The 17,433-nt window shown below is 38.4% G+C and overlaps 1 protein-coding gene across 1 annotated transcript in view; it reads left to right on the top strand.

Annotated features, from left to right (window-relative positions):
* Positions 1-16,032, top strand: part of unc5db (unc-5 netrin receptor Db) — a gene marked incomplete at its 3' end in the record, with an annotated part of 185,903 nt that extends 169,871 nt beyond the window's left edge. The window contains 2 exon segments of the mRNA XM_024274532.2: positions 6,458-6,685; positions 15,883-16,032. Of these exon segments, the coding sequence (XP_024130300.1) occupies positions 6,458-6,685; positions 15,883-16,032 (378 nt within the window).
* Positions 16,033-17,433: the final 1,401 nt, after the last annotated feature.

Here is a 17,433-nt window from a genome sequence, read left to right as displayed (position 1 = left end):
ATTTGTAAATTCATGAAAAATAAAGTCAGAAATTTAACCTATTACTTTTAAAGTCCTAAATATACAACTTTATTCTCGTAATTTAACACGCATGACTTTTTTCATAAATTTATTAGACTAAAAGTCGAAAATTTACAAGTTTTTTTTCTCATTAACTTACATCTTTTAATCTAATAAATTTACAAGATTAAAAGTTGTAAATTCATGAGAAATGAAGTCAGAAATTTAGCTTATGACTTTTAAAGTCATAAACATACAACTTTATTTTGTGACTTAACAGTAACGCCTTTTTTCTTGAAAATTTACGAGATTAAAAATCTTAAATTTATGAGAAAAAAGTCATACATTTATCCTAATAGTTTTAAAGTCATAAACATACAACTTTAAAATGTGTCCCCCTGAAAACATGAAATGAAAAATACAAATGAGAGAATGAGACGATTCAAATGGTGGAAATACCAACATTATAAAAGTATAAAATCACAATGTAAACACAGATGAGCAATAGAAACATTTTTATTTGGTAAAACTAAACGCAGAAATAGTGGTAATTGATAAACATTATTAATGGAATGTCTATACAAATCTACATTCAGTGGAAGCATAAGCGAGTTTTATTGTCTTCTTATTTGTAACTCTCAGTTCAGTGTGTTCATTTCTGATTTGAAACTGTTCCAGAAACAAACTCCATCACCATTATGGAAACTCCCTCGTAAATCTTTTTCTACCTACGGCTTTATAAGATGCAATCAGTGATGAGCTGACGCACTTTTACTGCTGCGTCCATTTGCCTTTGGAATGACAAGCTCAGAAATAGACGTTCTGTTCTATTCTTTATGGTCTACATCCTGAAGACAGAAATTGAATTGATCAAGTAGTTGAGATCACTGTTTAGTAATGTTTACTGTTTAGTTCCATATAACAAATACAATCTTTACTCAGAAATGAAAATTAAAGATTGATTTAGTTTATAAATGTCATCTTTCATCAGAAAAAGGCCATAAGAACATGTTAAAACACCAAAAACATATATTTTTTTTTTTTTATCAGAGTGGGTCTTGAATCAGCCTGTTTATGTATTTTTAGCCTCTTATTGCTTACAGCTTTTAATTTACATAACCTTGTTTTTACTTTTGTATTTTCTGTTGTGATGGTTGTACAAGGATCTAAAGAAACTGCTTCCTTAATCATCACATCACCTCAGTGATGCATTTCCAGCAGCAACAATAAGACACCTGTCCACCCTCATTTTCTGGAGCTTTATGAGTGCTGGGAAAGCTTAATTAAAGTAATCTCCATATTTGCATATCTTAGATTCTCTGAGACACAGTCATGTGTATGTGTGTGTGAGCGGCTGCATGTTTAAAGGGAGCACAGGTGTGTCTTTTAGGGTGTATTTAGTGTTTTTGGTCTGAAATTTGAGTTTGGTCTATATTCAGACAGAATCTACCATAGATTTCTGTTTTGGACTAAAGCTTGTAAACTAAACCACATGACCAAAGATCTCTTCAGTCATCGGCCAACAGTTATGGGGGCGGGTTAAACCGAAAAAAGAAAGATGGAGTTTATTTTGCTGGTCAATTTTGAACGTCTGTATGAAGGCCAGGTTCAACTTTTTACTGCTACGTTAGTTTAGCAGAGGCATGCTGCAAGGCGGTTACTGAGGGGCGCTGATACGTGTCTGTGACATATAGGAAATAGTGTCAGAAGCAATGTGGATCATGTTAAAAGTTGTTTTTAGGAGCCTGCATTCGTCCCCATTTTAACGAGTTGCTGTTGCATGGCTGCACCATGTTTGTCCAGTAACTACGGTGGCCATTTTGGTTCAGTTATTTCTCTCCCAGACTTCTTTGTATTCACACTGAGGAATCTCAGAGCAAACTAAAGCTTAATCCAATTGGAAATGAACTGAATCCACCTCAAAAGATGGGTTCTAGAGCAGTTCCTAGTCCCAGACCAGAGTTTGCTTGGGTGTATTCAGACTACAAATGTGTTGATTATTGGGGGAAATGAACTTCAAGTGGACCAAATGTGTCCAGTAGGAATAGTTCCCTTGATGCCTGTGCAGCCACCTTACAGGGAGTCAAGCAAATGGAATATACTATTGAGCGTGTGGTAAGTTACATTAATAAATCTTTTCACTTCACAGGTTCACTGATCGTCTACAATCTTAAAATTTCATGTGAGTTACCTGTATGCGTCCCAAATGGGTTTGACCACTTTTTCAGGCCGTATCCACCTTTAATGGCAGTTGTAACTACAGCGTTAGAAAACACATTTAAGCTACATTCACACCGCCCTCTGCAACCCGTGTTTGAGCATCCACCTTCAATGAAATGTCTATGTAAACGTCGGGTAATGTGTGTTTCGGGCTTAAACAATAAAAACTCCTGCATTCTTGAGTCACAAGGTTTCACGACCGTTCTGGAGCTCTACATACTAGACCTGTGGCCATTGAACCTTCAACCAGTTAAACTTTAAAGTCTGGAACTCGGCTTTGGATTTAGTCTTTTTTAATTCACGGAAGTACCAACTGTTTGTAAATTGATCGCAAAGGAGAAATGAATAATAGCGGTTTGTGCCCGGCTGAAGTTATATGACACCAAGTTTTTCACATATCAGAAATTCTGAATAGAACTATGAAAGAAAAAGTCTGGATTTACAAGATTTGCACCCCTTTGACATTTCACACCAAGCCTCTTCCCACCATGTGTTGTGAACATGCGCTGGTAAACAGTAAAAAAAGAAGAAGAAGCCCCTCCCTGCTTGCTCACTGTGAACATTATGGGCTAAACATGCGCTCAAGAATGCATGTTTAGTGAACATAGCATTACAGATTCACCAGAGTTGTTGCATCAAGATGCAAATTCAGAAAGGATGTTGCAAAGAAAAGCTTTTTTAAAAAACTATTTAAACTTCTTGAAAAAATATAAACCCATGCAAGATCTAGAGTAATTTGTAATGTTAACGATATTCTTTATTATTATATAACTGGAAGTCAAAAGAGTAGTTAAACCTAAATTTAGACGCACCAGTAAATAAGTTGTTTTTTGCTTTTTCTAGAGGAAAAGTCATTTTTAAAAAGGGGTCAATGTTGCATTTTCAGGAAAAGTAATTGAGGCATCTGTTAGAAAAAGCGTAGTACAACCAAACAATCTCCACACATCATTAAGTGAGTTCTAAAAACAGCTGCTGTGCTGATCTGAAGCTGCCGCTGCGTTGAGATGATCATCTCCACGGCTGTTACTACCATTGAAAAAGGCCTCTTTGAACCTTAAGAAAAGAGTCAGAAACAGGCAGGTCAGAGCGCATTAGCATAATAGGATGAGGCAAGAGATTGAGCGGTATTGTAATGGTGCTAATGCGGTTGCAGGGCGAGCCGGCAGAGAGGCAGAATGTGCCGGTTTGGTGTCAAGCGGGGCTGTGAGGAGCACGGCTTTTAATTGGCACTTCTCCAGTAAACTTGTGATTATTTGTAAGAGACCAAAGATGCCTCTTCAACATGTGTTGGAACGCGTTGTTATGTCTCACAGCTCCTCATTAAATTGTAGGCTGAGGAAGATTGTATTGATTCTGTCTCTTTGCCAGGTGGGGCATTGCAACACGCTGACTGACAATACTGTGAGTGGAAACATATTTGAGGGTGAAGTCTGTGATCTCTGCTTCTTCTTCTCTGGACTTCATCTAATTCTATCTCATCATCCTCAGCTCTTACTGAGGTTTTTCTCATTTGACGTTGATGGGGGAAAAAAAATGTGATTTTTTTTTTTTTTTTTTTCATTTGAGGGTCAAATCATCCAGATCTGTTTCTGACTCAGTGGCTAGCTAGAGCGTTTTATATTGGGGGGAGAACACAATGGAAGGGTGGCAAACATGTACAGCAGAGTTGAAGGCTGTTAGAAACATTTTTACTTATTTATTTAATGCGTCTTTAAACATATGCAATGCTCAAAGAATCTTGTATTGAATCATTCCTAATATATATATATATATTTTTTTTTTAAAATGATAGATGGGGGAGCCCTGTAGCTCCGCCCCTTTTCTGACTGCTGCTGCTGTTGTAGCATAAATCTAACATTCAAAGCTGTTGATCATTCCTGTTTATGCACAGTTTTACACATAAGGATTCAGCACATCCTCAAGAGGACTATTTATATTTGTGTTCCCTCATCAGCATCACAGTTAGAGAAATCTGGAACATTTTTTGAACAGGTTTGTTGTCTCGGCATGAAACTGTCCATTAATAGAATGTGTCAGCACTTTCAAAATATGGTTTGAAATCCGTTGGGAAAATCACGTGACCTTTTTTCTTTAGATTATTGGGACTGAATAAGAGAACTGGACAGAGTGGGTGTGATGTCACCACAGCTCCAGCAAATTTACGCCGATTCAGTCACTATTTTCCTGTGATACAAGCGTCGCCATGTTGGAGCCAGACGACAGCAATTGATCTGAGTCAGTCTGAATCTCGTTTCTATGGCAACTACTTTTGCCAATCAGAAGTAAGATTGTTCAAAGTCCATACCCCTTCCATTGAAAGGGAGAATCTGTCCATCAAACATTCAAGTTGGGGCCAGTAGGCACCACACGATTTCACTGAGGCATCTTGCAATAAAGAAAATAATAGAATGAAAAAATATTAGGATTAAAAAGGACATGTTAAGAAGAGATATCAGAGCAAAAGTGATTATTCTGACAAATGGAAAGACGAACTGTCTATTTCTCAATAAAAGTAAATGGGATTTTGTAGCCCAACGTTTGTTTTTTTAGAAATTCCTCAAAACAGATTCTGCACATATGTCCTCTTCTCATTGCATGTTTATATGGTAAACTCCCTTCAGTCTGGAAACATTGTCCAAGTTTGTGGTGAGATTTAACAGCAAAAACACTTAAAATGAACACAGAACATAGGTCAACTACCTTCACAGGCTGACAAAATGGTCATGAATGCGTTCAAACCTGAGTAAGAAACCCAAATCAAGATGACGCTCATCTTCAAAATCAGGGGGTGTCAAACTCATTTTGGTTCAGGGGCCACATTCAACCCGTCTGATCTCACGTGGGCTGGACCATAAGAGACATAATAGTAAAACAAACCTATGGTCAACGTGTTATCTGTAGCTTTGTTTTAGTTTTTTTTTCTAACTTTGTAAAAAATGCCTCAAACAACCTAGTAGCCTAATCACTTATTATTAGAGCTTTTATTAATATTATCATTTTGACATTTTGGTAATTTGGTGTCACACCTGATCATTTTTATAGCAGCTTAACAGCGGTGAGGCTGGCCGGGAACCTAACTGCATCTTACCCAGTCGTGGCACATGCTTGCAAAGAAATTCTGTTCATTTCTTGGTCTCTTGTATTTCTTTTCCTTTGCTTCCCCTAGTGGCTGAATTGCGCATTGCGGCCATTTCTTTAAATAACCATAACTCACCACAAGAATGAGCTAGAAAAGTACTTTTTTTGCCAACATCCATTTATCTTTTCTCTTCATGACTGGGCCGGATGCGACCCGCGGACCGGATGTTTGACACTCCTCTTCCAAATCCTCACTTTTGGGTGAAAATGATAGAGAGCATCCTCTAACTCACTTTGTTGTAGCTGACAGTCACCAGATTAAAGTTTCTGCTTTTGTTCTATAAAGATATCAACATTTTTGTCTGAAAGTCATTGACTGTAAATGAGAACTGGAGCAAGTGGGTGTGATGTCACCCATAGAACATGCTTTACGTCTAGCTACGACCAAATTAAGTCATTTCGGACAACATTTTTTCAGGTAACCTCAGTAAGCAGCGATTTGTCCAAGTCGAACATCTGACGAGACCACGTACTTTTTTGAGGCATCATTTGAGGATTGGTCCGTTTATAACTTGCAATGAAGAAAAAAACATCATGAAGTAAAATAGAATTCTCAGAAACAAGTTAATAAAAAGTATCGCAGCAAAAATGTTTCTTCTGGCAAATAGATTAACTGAGTAACTGCTGTTTATTTCCTTATAGAAGTTTATGGGATTTTGGCTAGCACTTCCTGTTAGGGGGAGGGGTCACTATCCAGTTTTTATATAGGGTCAATACTGAAAAAATGATGGTTTATAAAGATGCTTAAAAACTGGTAAAAATTACACCGAATTATTAAGATGTGAAGAGCAGAAATCCCTTTTTTTATATATATTTTTACGTTTAACAAATACTAACACTGAACTGAGATGATTATCTCAACCAGAATCTAAGTTTGAACCAGAGCAGAGTGTGATGCAAAGACTGCCACATGCTGGGGCTGTCGATGAAAAATGACAGGGATCTTTGCCTGTAGAGACATAGAACCTGTCAGTTTCTCCTGTAAAAAGACTCCACATCTAAAGACAGGACTTCAAATTCTTTCATGATGAAATTCCGCGTAAGTTCTCTCAGTAACAACAGGGTTCCTTTTTTTTTTCCCCCCCTCCCTTCACGGCAGGAAGTGATGTCGGTAGATGAGGAATCCACTTCCTGCTTTTGTCTGATGGACTCAACCTGCTGCCACCTGCTGCTGGACCAGCCGGGCTCGTACGCGCTGGTGGGGGAACCTCTCACTCAGGCTGCCATGAAAAGGCTGAAGCTGAGTGTGTTTGGCAGCCTGGAGGCCGGCTCCACCAACTACTGTCTGCGTGTTTATTGTGTGGATGACACGCCGCATGGCTTTCAGGTGAGTCTTGATCATAGGTAAAACTCTCACGCAACACCTTTGGTTATTTTTAAGTTATTTCCTGTTACAGCTTTTTAGAATGATGCTGTCTAATGAGGTTATATTAGCTAAAATAATAATAAAAAGAACATTTAATTAAAAACTCTTTAAGGACACTGTACACAACAGCATCAAAGGTTTTAAAATTTGACTTAAAGGTAGAAAGTGAAGTGACGTTACGGATGTCTGATGGGAGGGAGTTCCAGGGCAGAGCGACAGAAAGCTCCGCCCCCTGTGGTGCTGAGGCGGTAGAGGACACAGCAAATGGACGACAAAGAAGGAAGGAGGCGGTGATCGGCCTTGAAACATGACCTTGATTTAATAAATAGATTTTGTAGTTTAGGCTACTTTGTTTCAGTTAATTTGGTTTTGTCATTTATGTTTGTATTTATAATGTGTCTCAGAAAAATTATGGAAAAAGATTCAAATTCCTTTTAGAGTGGTTTATTTATGTTTCTTTCACATTTTATATAATATGTAGAATTTTTTCTTTAATTTGGACTCTATTTTGATGTTGTCATGTTTACAATTGATAGTAAAATGAAAAATGGTAAATTGTGTATACTTGTATAACGATTTACTACTTTCTTAGAAGGCCCAAAGCGTTTTACAGTCACAATCTCATTCACCCAATGCACACACACACATTCACACACTGATGGCGGCACCACTGCCAATACTAAAGACAGCCTATAGACACCAGAAGTAATATGGGCTTCAAGGACATTTTAACACAAGGTGGTAACAGAACCTGCGACTTTCTAATTCGTTTTTTTCATTATTATTAACATTATTAATTCATTTTTATTCAATTAAAGGAAAAACATACAATACAACCATGAGTTGGAAACTCAAACGTGAAGAAAAAAAATGAAAAGGGGACAGAAAGTACATTGTCTGCCCCTTTTAACAAATAAATCATTTAGTAAAAAAGAAAACACAAAGAGAGAAGATTTGGGGGAAAAATTACTAAAATTGACACTTCCAAAAAACTAGGAGTGCAGAATGAACACGATACCTCAAGTATGACTAGTTTTTATTTATACTAAATTTTTATACTCTAATTATACTATTTTAATGTAGTATTAAAAATGATATTGTGGCGTTTTTATTTCTGTGCTCTTTTTATTCCATTAATTTACTCCATATACTGATACACATCAATACTTTAGAAGTATTCTGTTTTGGTTTGATACATATTCCATGCCATTTTAAATTGACTTCACTTTTTCTTCTTATGTAGCTTTTCATTAAATTGGGAATAAGGTATTTCATATTTACACTACACGAACATTGTTAAATATTAACATTAACAAGGTCATAAAATTTCAATCATTTTAATTTGATAAATAATGGGTTAAATGGGTCCTATAAATACTTCTTTTGATGATTCTTAATGCTTTTTTTGTATAACATGTAAACTGGATTAGTGTACGTTAATGGTCGACCGCTCTACCTGTACCCCACAGCTGCCCCCTTAGAAAAAGGTTGGATGCTCCCTAAATTCATAACAATAAAGAAAGCCACGTTTGAATTAGTTTTCATACACTTGGACGTTATACGACACAGGATGTCTTTTATTTTGAAAAGAAACTTACCTGTGCTCCTGTAAAAGGTTTAGGTTCCTAAGATGGTTGGTTTTAGAGAAATACAACACTGTTATAATTTGATTTTTATAAATATTTAAAAGTTGCATTTAATAAATGAATAGTTTAATGGCCTCAAAAACATAAAGTTTTTTTTTTTAATAAAAGGAGTAGTGGGACTTTGCGGCTCTTGCTGGGCTTTTTGATCAGGGAGAAACCGGTTAAAATGGCTCTCCATGAACTCCAGCTGGTTCTAGATCAGCTGGAGTTCATGTAGGAGTTGATGTGGAAGACCACAGAGACGAGATTTGCAGTACTTGATGTGAGAAGTGACAAGGCTGTGGACAAAAACCAAAGTGGAAATGTGAGGTGAGAGAAGGGCAGAATATGAGCAGAATATATTCTGTAGGTGGAAAGGTGCTAATATACTATTTTATGAAAAAGTTTGCCCTGAATATAAAGGTAAAACTGGATCCTGCATGACAAACATAAAGACCAGTTCTTAGATCACTGGATCAATCAGGCTTGACTCACTCCTACTGACAGGTTAAGAAGTTTCTCATTCAGGAGATGCTCATATCTAGTAGCATCTCTGATCTGGCTCTGTTAGGCTGATGTGAAAATGTGCCAATAAATATTTCAAAGAAAATGTTAGAAACATATTCCAAAAGTCCAAGATCTTGTTAAAGATCATTTATTCCAATGGATTTCCAATGGATCTGAAGAAGTCTTAAATTTCTTTACAAATTATTGTCTTAGAAATTTCATGATGAATGATTTGTAGAGATGGATGAGTATTATTCTGACCTCTTTGCAAAAAGATGAAGTACAAAAACATGACATCAACAAACATCCCAGAATTCATTTCTTTCTCTCCAGACGAGCAAAAACATCCTTGGTTCAACCATTTCCGTCACGTAGCAGCAACTGGCTGTAGAAAACTGTCACTGGCTGCAGAGGAGATACCAACATTTTTATTTGGATTTATTGTTATTTTTAAATTAAATTTATAAAATCGTGACCATGAGTCTCCATAAAAGACACGCTCCTCTTTGAGGATGAGAAGACATTAGACCCCTCCCATCAGCGAGTTTATTACCAAGGACACGGCAGCCAGATGGTGTTTAGAGGCGCAGCAGAAAAAGGATCCTCATCTGAAATTGTAAACATCTTTGCGCTCTACCAGGAAATGTTCCAAAGTGAACAAGCAGCCCAGTATGTCTTTACATTGACAAAGGATCACACTGAACTGCTGCATCAGCTAGAAAAAAAGAAGGTAATAGTGACTGCAGAATGGACTCACGTTAGACTGAGGTAGAGATGCTTCACAGAGACCCAAAAGATGTTGCCATAACAACTTCCAAATTGGTGAGTTGGTTGCTGTAGCAATTTCGTTGTACTCATACTTACTGGAATGACAATAAATGGATTTTCCTCTGCAAATGAGAAAACTGCCCAGCTTCAAGGGTCGGTTTAAAGTGATCACATGCATCGACAGAGCATCAACCAAAGGGAGGGGGAGGGGTCATGACTGCTCAATGAGTCTCTTCAGCCTGTTGCTCTGAGTTCTTATCACTCTGATGGTGAATTCACACCGTGCAGCACCGTGTCATTGTCCAGACGTGATCTGAGGTCATGCGGCGCGATTTTGGCATTGGGCGTGAGGCGGTGAACCAATCAGGGATTCACCTTTTGGCACGGGACATTTTCAGCGACTCGATCAAAGGGTAGAAATAAAGATTCAAAATGGCCTCTCGATCCAAGGATTTTCATCCTGAACTTAAGTTACAGTCCTATTAGTTGTTTGTTCTCCACATTTGACTCATCCCCTGGGGAGGGGTGAGCTGCAGACACACCTGCACTCGGGAACCATTTGGTGATTTAAACCTTTGATGCTGAGTGTTAGCAGGGAGGCACTGGGTCCCATTTTTAGTCTTTGGTATGACTTGATCGGGATTTGAACTCACGGAACGCACCCTGGACAAGTGGACAGTCCATCACAGAACCCATGGAGTTGGAGCGATTGAGACCGCTATGCTAGTCAGCCACCCGGTGAACGGTGTATTGAGCTAGCAATGCCACCACCAAGGCCACCTGCGGTACGGATATCCTCCGATTTTGCCAATGACATTAGTAAGCAATAATTGGTCCCTAGAATCTGTCAACCACGTTTGTGGTGGGGCCAGTTTGAGGCATCTTATTGGTCAGTTGAATAACTTGCAAAAAAGAAAATATATCTCGAAAAAAATATAGGTTTAGGAAGAATGTGTTAAAACGAGACACCAGAGCAAGAATGGTTATTCTGACAAACAGAATGACTGAGTAACAGCTGTTTATTTCTCAATAGAAGTCTATGGGATTTTAGCTTTTCTGGGACCAGCGGGTACTTCCTGTTTGGATCACGAGGGGGGAGGGGATGATCAGTTCAGTCCTCTCTATCTCTCTATGTACTGACTATGGCTCAACATAGGAGCCAGGTGGAGTAGATTTTCCCTTGCTGTGGTTGTGGGGAGCCAATAATCCACTCTGCAGTGTTGATGACCTGCTGGAGCTGTTTCCTTTTTTTCTCAGATCTGGAGCATCTAGATGGGGAGTTTGTTTCTCTTTAGGGTTCTCAGGAAAAAGAGACGCTGCTGGGCTTTTTTTTTTAATGATGTGAGTAGTGTTTACAGCCCAAATCTGCTAAAATAGGGAGTTTGAGAAAGCCGAAGGTTCCGACCTTCTCCACTTCTTCCCTATTGATGCTCAAGTATGAGAGTGTCCTCGCTGATTTTTATGGAACTGAACAACCAGTTCTTTTTATTTGATTGGCATGTGAATCAAATGGCTTAGTGGTCAATACCAGCTAATTAGAGCATCCAATAATCGATTACTCCATGGAATTTCCACCATTTGCACGATCAACGTGATCTGATTCTGACACAGAGAAAAGCAGCTTTGCTTATAGCCGATAGGCAGCACATTACTAACTTGAAGTGTTGCATTATTAGCCGATTCACGTTGATTGAGTAAATGGTTCAAGAGTTACGATATGTCCAAGATTGTATGTTATTTAGGTGTCACCTGGAACATCTCTGAAGTTAAAGAGTTAAAAAAGGAAAAGGTGAATAAATGGGACAAAAAAAGGAAAGAAAATGTAAAAAATAAAGCCATGAAAACTACTTATTCGCATGCCACAGTCCACAAAAAGAAAATAAATCAACTAACACATTTTGGGTGGAACCCTCCCCAAACTTTAAGCCTATAAACGTATAAAAAATATTAGTCCATTCTGAGAAAGCTCAAAAATGGTGACAAACTAATCCGACTCCTTCTCCTTTGAGCTGTCAGAGCCTTGTGCTGATGTTCATGTAACCTGCTCTTACAAGTGAAACATGTCACTGAGGATTCTATACGGTTCGTGCACACATCACTTCTGGTAGCAGCAAAGGAAAAAACACTAACACAAAGACCGCACCATGACAATGACAGAAACTGACATTTTTTCAGCTCACAGCAGAGAAGAACTGTAAGTTGAAGGCAGAGGAGGAAGAAAGATCTCATTAGTGTGTGCAAGTGTCAAGGAGATGAAGAGAAATAGAAGGACAGGATAAGTGCAGTCTCCTGGTTTAACAGCGGCAGCATATCAAGCCCATTTAAAACGTTTGACCTATCTAACATTGTCAGGAGACAGATTATCAAAGCGTTGTTTTCCCCCAAATTATTTTGGCTCCTTCCCTTTGGATCGCTGCAGCAAGTCATCCATTTAAGATGTAGCTGTTCAGTCATCTGGGAGAATCTCCTGATCTCCAGAAGTCTCTTTCATTGTGCCCGAGTTTATCTTCACTTTTCACTAGAATACTTGATGGGGTTTTTAGTAACCACTAGTGGGGCCTCCTTAAAGAGTCTGTGTGCGGTCACACTAAGAGTTACTCGTGCATCAAATTCACATCCAGTGCCATCAAACTTGCTGCTGGATTCCTGTCCAAATATGTATTCATTGACTTGACGTTCCTGACTCATGTGGGTGGAGCTTCCAACAAAAGTTAACGTCATTGCCACATTGACTTCCATATCCTTCTAACTATAAACTATATCTATTTATCTCATAAATAGTCAGTGCATCACAATGCAACCCACAGCTGATTCTGAGAGATCTGGTTTATTTATTTTAAAGAGCTCCACAAAAGCATCTGTAGTCTCGTCTCCATGTCTGGTTCATGAGATCATTCAGAGTTCTCATGAACTCAATCAGAGCTTCAGTTTTTGTCGTTTTGGGCGACCAGAACTCATCGTTTTTTGATGTCCTGGCTGTTTCCAATAAATCACAAGTCCTCAACCTCTGGGCTGCGAAGCAGAACCAGTCCAGTACTGCAACGCGGACCGCACTGGTACACCAATCTCAACCCGGCACCGTACGCAGTACCGGATGTATTACCAGATATGGTAGTGGACCCAAACTGGTACTAGATGAAAACTTGTACTCTGGGTTAAGGCACCAGTACAGGTTTTGGGTAACGGTACTGGATGCGTCCCGAGGACCAGTGCACATCCATTACGCACCCACAACCCTCAGGAAGTGATACCGCATGTAGTACCGAATGCGTTACCAGACACGAGTACTGGACCCAGTCCTTTACCACGTCTGGTAATGCATGGTACCGAGTCTGGTAATGGGTCCGGCAGTATTTGACCAATCCAGTACTACGTCTAGTAACGGTAGAGCATCTCAACGGTCGTGGACTCTTGATTTTTACGAACAGCCAGCACTTCAAAAAATGAGTTGGGGACACGAAATATCAAAAAGTGAGGCAGAGGGGTCCTCGACCAAACGTCGATATGTGACGATTGGGCATCAGAATGTGTTGCCCTGTATGGTGAAGTTCACCATCTACTACAGGAGCAGTGTTTGAATGACGGGCGCTTTCAGCAGTACTTCTACCTTTCTGTGACCCGGTTTGACAACCTGCTGTACAGCTTTAGTCTGAGGACGAAAATTAAAAAAAAAAATGAAATTAGAAGACCGTCTTACTCTTGTCTTAATACAAAAAATATATATATATCATTAAGTTCTGAAGAAGGTGGCCTGTCCAGGGTGTACCCCACTTTTGCCCAACGGTAGGTGGGTCAGGCCCTGATGACCATGTGACCCAAAAGGGATATAGCGGGTTGAGAAAATGGATGTTCCTGAGGTAAATGATCCGATTCTCCACCCGCTGATCACCTCATCAACATGTCACAGGCTAAAGCTGAGACCCTGATTGGCTGATCCAACGCAAATTCGAAGCATTCTACTGCCAAACCACCTGATGCTCAAACCGCGGCACAGGACCTCTGATTGCGTCTCCTGTACAGATTACATTTGGTGTGAATATAGCTTAATACTGAGGAATTACAGGTTTGCTTTGATGCTTGACATTCACCATTAGGACGTGGATTATTTGATTGAACCACCACGTAGTTCCAGTGTTTAGCTGAAACTGAAGCTGATCTCCTTCTAATGTGAGACTAATGTGTCTCCATTGGGGGATAGATCAATTACAGACCCATCTAGAGTATTTCTTGCCTTTGCTCAACAGTTGCAGGGATAGGCTCCAGCAACACTGGGGCTTTCTAAGGGACTGAGTGGACTTGGAAAATGGGTAGATGATAAATGGATGAATCAAAGGCAGAGAACTTATTCCACTGTAAAGCACGTGTCAAAGTCAAGTCCGGGAGGCCGGATCCGGCCCTCCGGGTAATTATAGATAATTGTTTTTTCATTGTTATTAATGGCCTGATGTTATCTTGCACTAATTTCTAGCTTGTATAATTTTGACAAAATATATTTTCATGGAGAGTAAACTATTTAAAGTTATTTAAGTTGATTTATTCTGGAATAATATTCCAGCCTTTTTATTATTCATGATTATGTTAAAATCGTTACAGTTCTAAAGTTTTTAAATTGGCATTCTGCTAGTTTTTTGGACTATTTTGCCATTAACTTCGATTTTTTTATGGCTGTTTTGGAGTGTAGCTAATATTTCAGCTACATGCAAGCTATTTTGGCTAATTTAGGCTTTTTTAGAAAGTTTTTTTAGGCTGTTTTGGAATTAGGGTAATATTTGCACGTTAGCTGTTTTGGCTAATTTTGTTTTTTTCCCATTTTTTTAGGATATTTTGAAGTTTAGCTATTTAGCTATAGATAATGCTATATATCTAGTTCATAATTATGGTAAAAAGTTACGGTTTTTAAGTTTTCAAAATGTAGTTTTAGAGTTTTCTATTAATGTTTATCCTGTTCGGACCGCCATCTAAGGATTTTGGCCGCGTGTGCGATTAAGTTCGACACCTCTGACTTAACCAAATGGTTCCTGAGCGGCTGTGTCTGCAGCTCACCGCTCCCCCAGGGCATGAGTCAAAAATTAATGTTTGACACCCCTACTCTAAAGGGTACATGACTTTAACTTTAACTAACAAGCATGCGGATTGATGTTTATATGAAATGCTTGGCATGCATTCTTAGTTTAGAAACCATGATACACATGATACCCATCTCAGCTGGGATGAACTCCAGGAGCACTGGAAGGGGAACATTCTCTCTGCCATTCTGAAATGCTTCTCCTGGCAGGATTTCTCAGTTTTGTCTGGCATTGCAACATTCTCTCTACTATAAAAAATGATCTGAGATATGCATGCGAATAGTGTCAAACAGCACATCAAGAGCTTTCGCCAGCCGTGCAGTGCTCGAGTCCAGTGCAGCTTTAGCTGTCTGTTGACAAAAAAAAAAAAAGAAAAAACAGGCAGATGGCTGAGGAAGATTTTAGATTCCCTGCTGTCGTATCAAGCATCTTTCATCTGCATTTTTACACATACCCATATGCTATACCCAGCACTGAAAGCAGTGATGTTATGGAGTATGTCCAGAGTACTCGTGTAAACACACTCGTGCATTAGAAAGCTCTTGCACGCTTTTAGATTCCTCTGTGGGATGCTGCTGGTGCAGCTCTATCCGCTTCTGCTTTTATGGTATCACCACAACACAGCAGGTATGACTGATGAATACCTGCAGGCTCCAACCACAATGCTCTTTAATCATAATAAATGCACTTTTTGATAAGGGTGCCCGCCCCCACCCGGTACATAAATTCCCTCTACATTACGTTGAGCCTTCAATCTGTCATGTCAGAGCTGTTGATGTAATGCTAATGCGAGTGCGTCGCTTGTAGGATTTGTTCGGTGAAGACTGGGTGTCACTTCGTGGCAGAAAGCATCTGCATGAATACTTGAGGGGAGTCAATTAGTGGATGTGGCAGAGCAATGGACGTGAAACAGGTGTTTCTGCTGATATGCAAAGGAAGCCATTTTTTGCATGGACAAAAAAGGGGTGGGGCTACAGTACTTTTCCTAGTAATATTTAAAATGTTTTTTTTTCTTGCTACTCTTGTTTCTTTTCTTATTTCCACTTTAAAAAGTCAAACATTTCTTTAGCTTTTATATCCTAGAACTTTTTCTCTTCTGTTTTCCTCTTGTCCACCTTCTTTTCTTTGATGTGGTTTTGTTCATTACCTCTCCCTGTCTCGTCATTTGACCCTCCACTCTTTCCCTCCCCAGAGAGTGGTGGCTGCAGAGAGGACCAGGGGGGGTCAGCTTCTGGAGGAGCCAAAGATGTTGCCTTTCCAAGCTAATACCTTCAGCCTCCAGGTGTCGATTCAGGATGTTCCCCAGTTTCTTTGGAGCATCAAACCCTTTACAACATGTCAGGTATGTAAACAGTGCTGCTGTATTTGGAATCATTTGGAAAATCCAAATCGTAGAATATTTCTATGTTTCGATTGATTAAAAAAAGAACACAGAAATATGCTGCAAAAACAGGCTGCTGAAAAACAAGTCAAAAATTCCAACTCCGTTTTCAGATTTTCCTTAAACAGTGGGATAAGAAAAATGATCTTACTGATATTTTTTCTTTAGGAATAAAAAATCTAGTCACAAAGACACGTTTGCTTATGTTAAGATTGTTTTGCTACTAAAATACTTTCTTAATAAGATTATTTTTGTTGTAAGACAGAAAATAAGATTTTTTTTTGAATCAAAGGTCTGTTTACTGTAATAAGATTCAGCTTTTGCAGTTTAGTATTTGTTTTCTATCAGTACTATTACGGAAAAAAAATATACAATGAGATAAGATATTATAAGATAAGATACAATAAAATACGATACAATAAGATATGATAAGACAAACTACAAGAAGAGAAGATCAACTTTATTGATCTCAACATGGGGAAAATCAACAGTCAAAACATCTCTGGGGATCATGCATTAAAGAAAGGAATAATTAAAAGTTTAAAAATACAAGGACAGGAAAAAAATAAATAAAAACTACACAACTTTCAAAAATCTCTCACTATTTACACTATATATGCACAGAAACAAGAGTAGATATTTGATCTAACATGTTCTGGGAAGCTTTGTGTGTGGACATAGAGTTGTTTAACCTACCCGTGTTACTAGTATTGCATGATAAAATATAAGGTATAAATGCAAAATTATATTTGTGTTTTTTATTCTGTTAAAGATAGATTTTTATCTTTATGTAATACTTTTTTTAATTAATTCATCAATATTTCCCTACACCGCTCTTTCCAAACAGAAACATGCATCAATAATTGTTTTACTAAAAACACCAAAACCATGGAAACCAGTGTACCCATATATAAAAAAAAAGAAAAAAACACAAACTAAGTCTGTTGGAGTAAAAACAAAAGTAAAACTGCTTCGTAATGGCTGCAGCAGCTCCTTAAATATCGCCTTTAAAAGTCTCTGGCCTTGAGGCACAATAACCGCCTATTTTTAAAGCAGGCAGTGCTGCAGAAGATGGCTTCTCCTGCAATCCTTTATTTCAGAAATGTTTCGCTTTTTTCAAGTCTGCATATTTACAGAAGTAAGGCAGTGTCCTCTCACATTATATCTATAAAAACCAAAAAAAATTGAAACTTTCATTAATACAAGTGAGCTCAAACATAGCTGAAAATTGATTGATTTTTTGCAATCAATCAATGAGTTTTATGTTATGTAAAATGCTGTGATGATTACTGAAAAGTTTACAATCACTATGGTATTAATTTTCTTTACTTGATCCAAAATATGTAGCAATGATTACAGGAT

Source organism: Oryzias melastigma, linkage group LG9 (assembly GCF_002922805.2).
Source record: "Oryzias melastigma strain HK-1 linkage group LG9, ASM292280v2, whole genome shotgun sequence".
NCBI lineage: Eukaryota > Metazoa > Chordata > Actinopteri > Beloniformes > Adrianichthyidae > Oryzias > Oryzias melastigma.
Note: the sequence above shows the minus strand (reverse complement) of the source record. Positions and strands in the feature narration are given on the sequence as shown.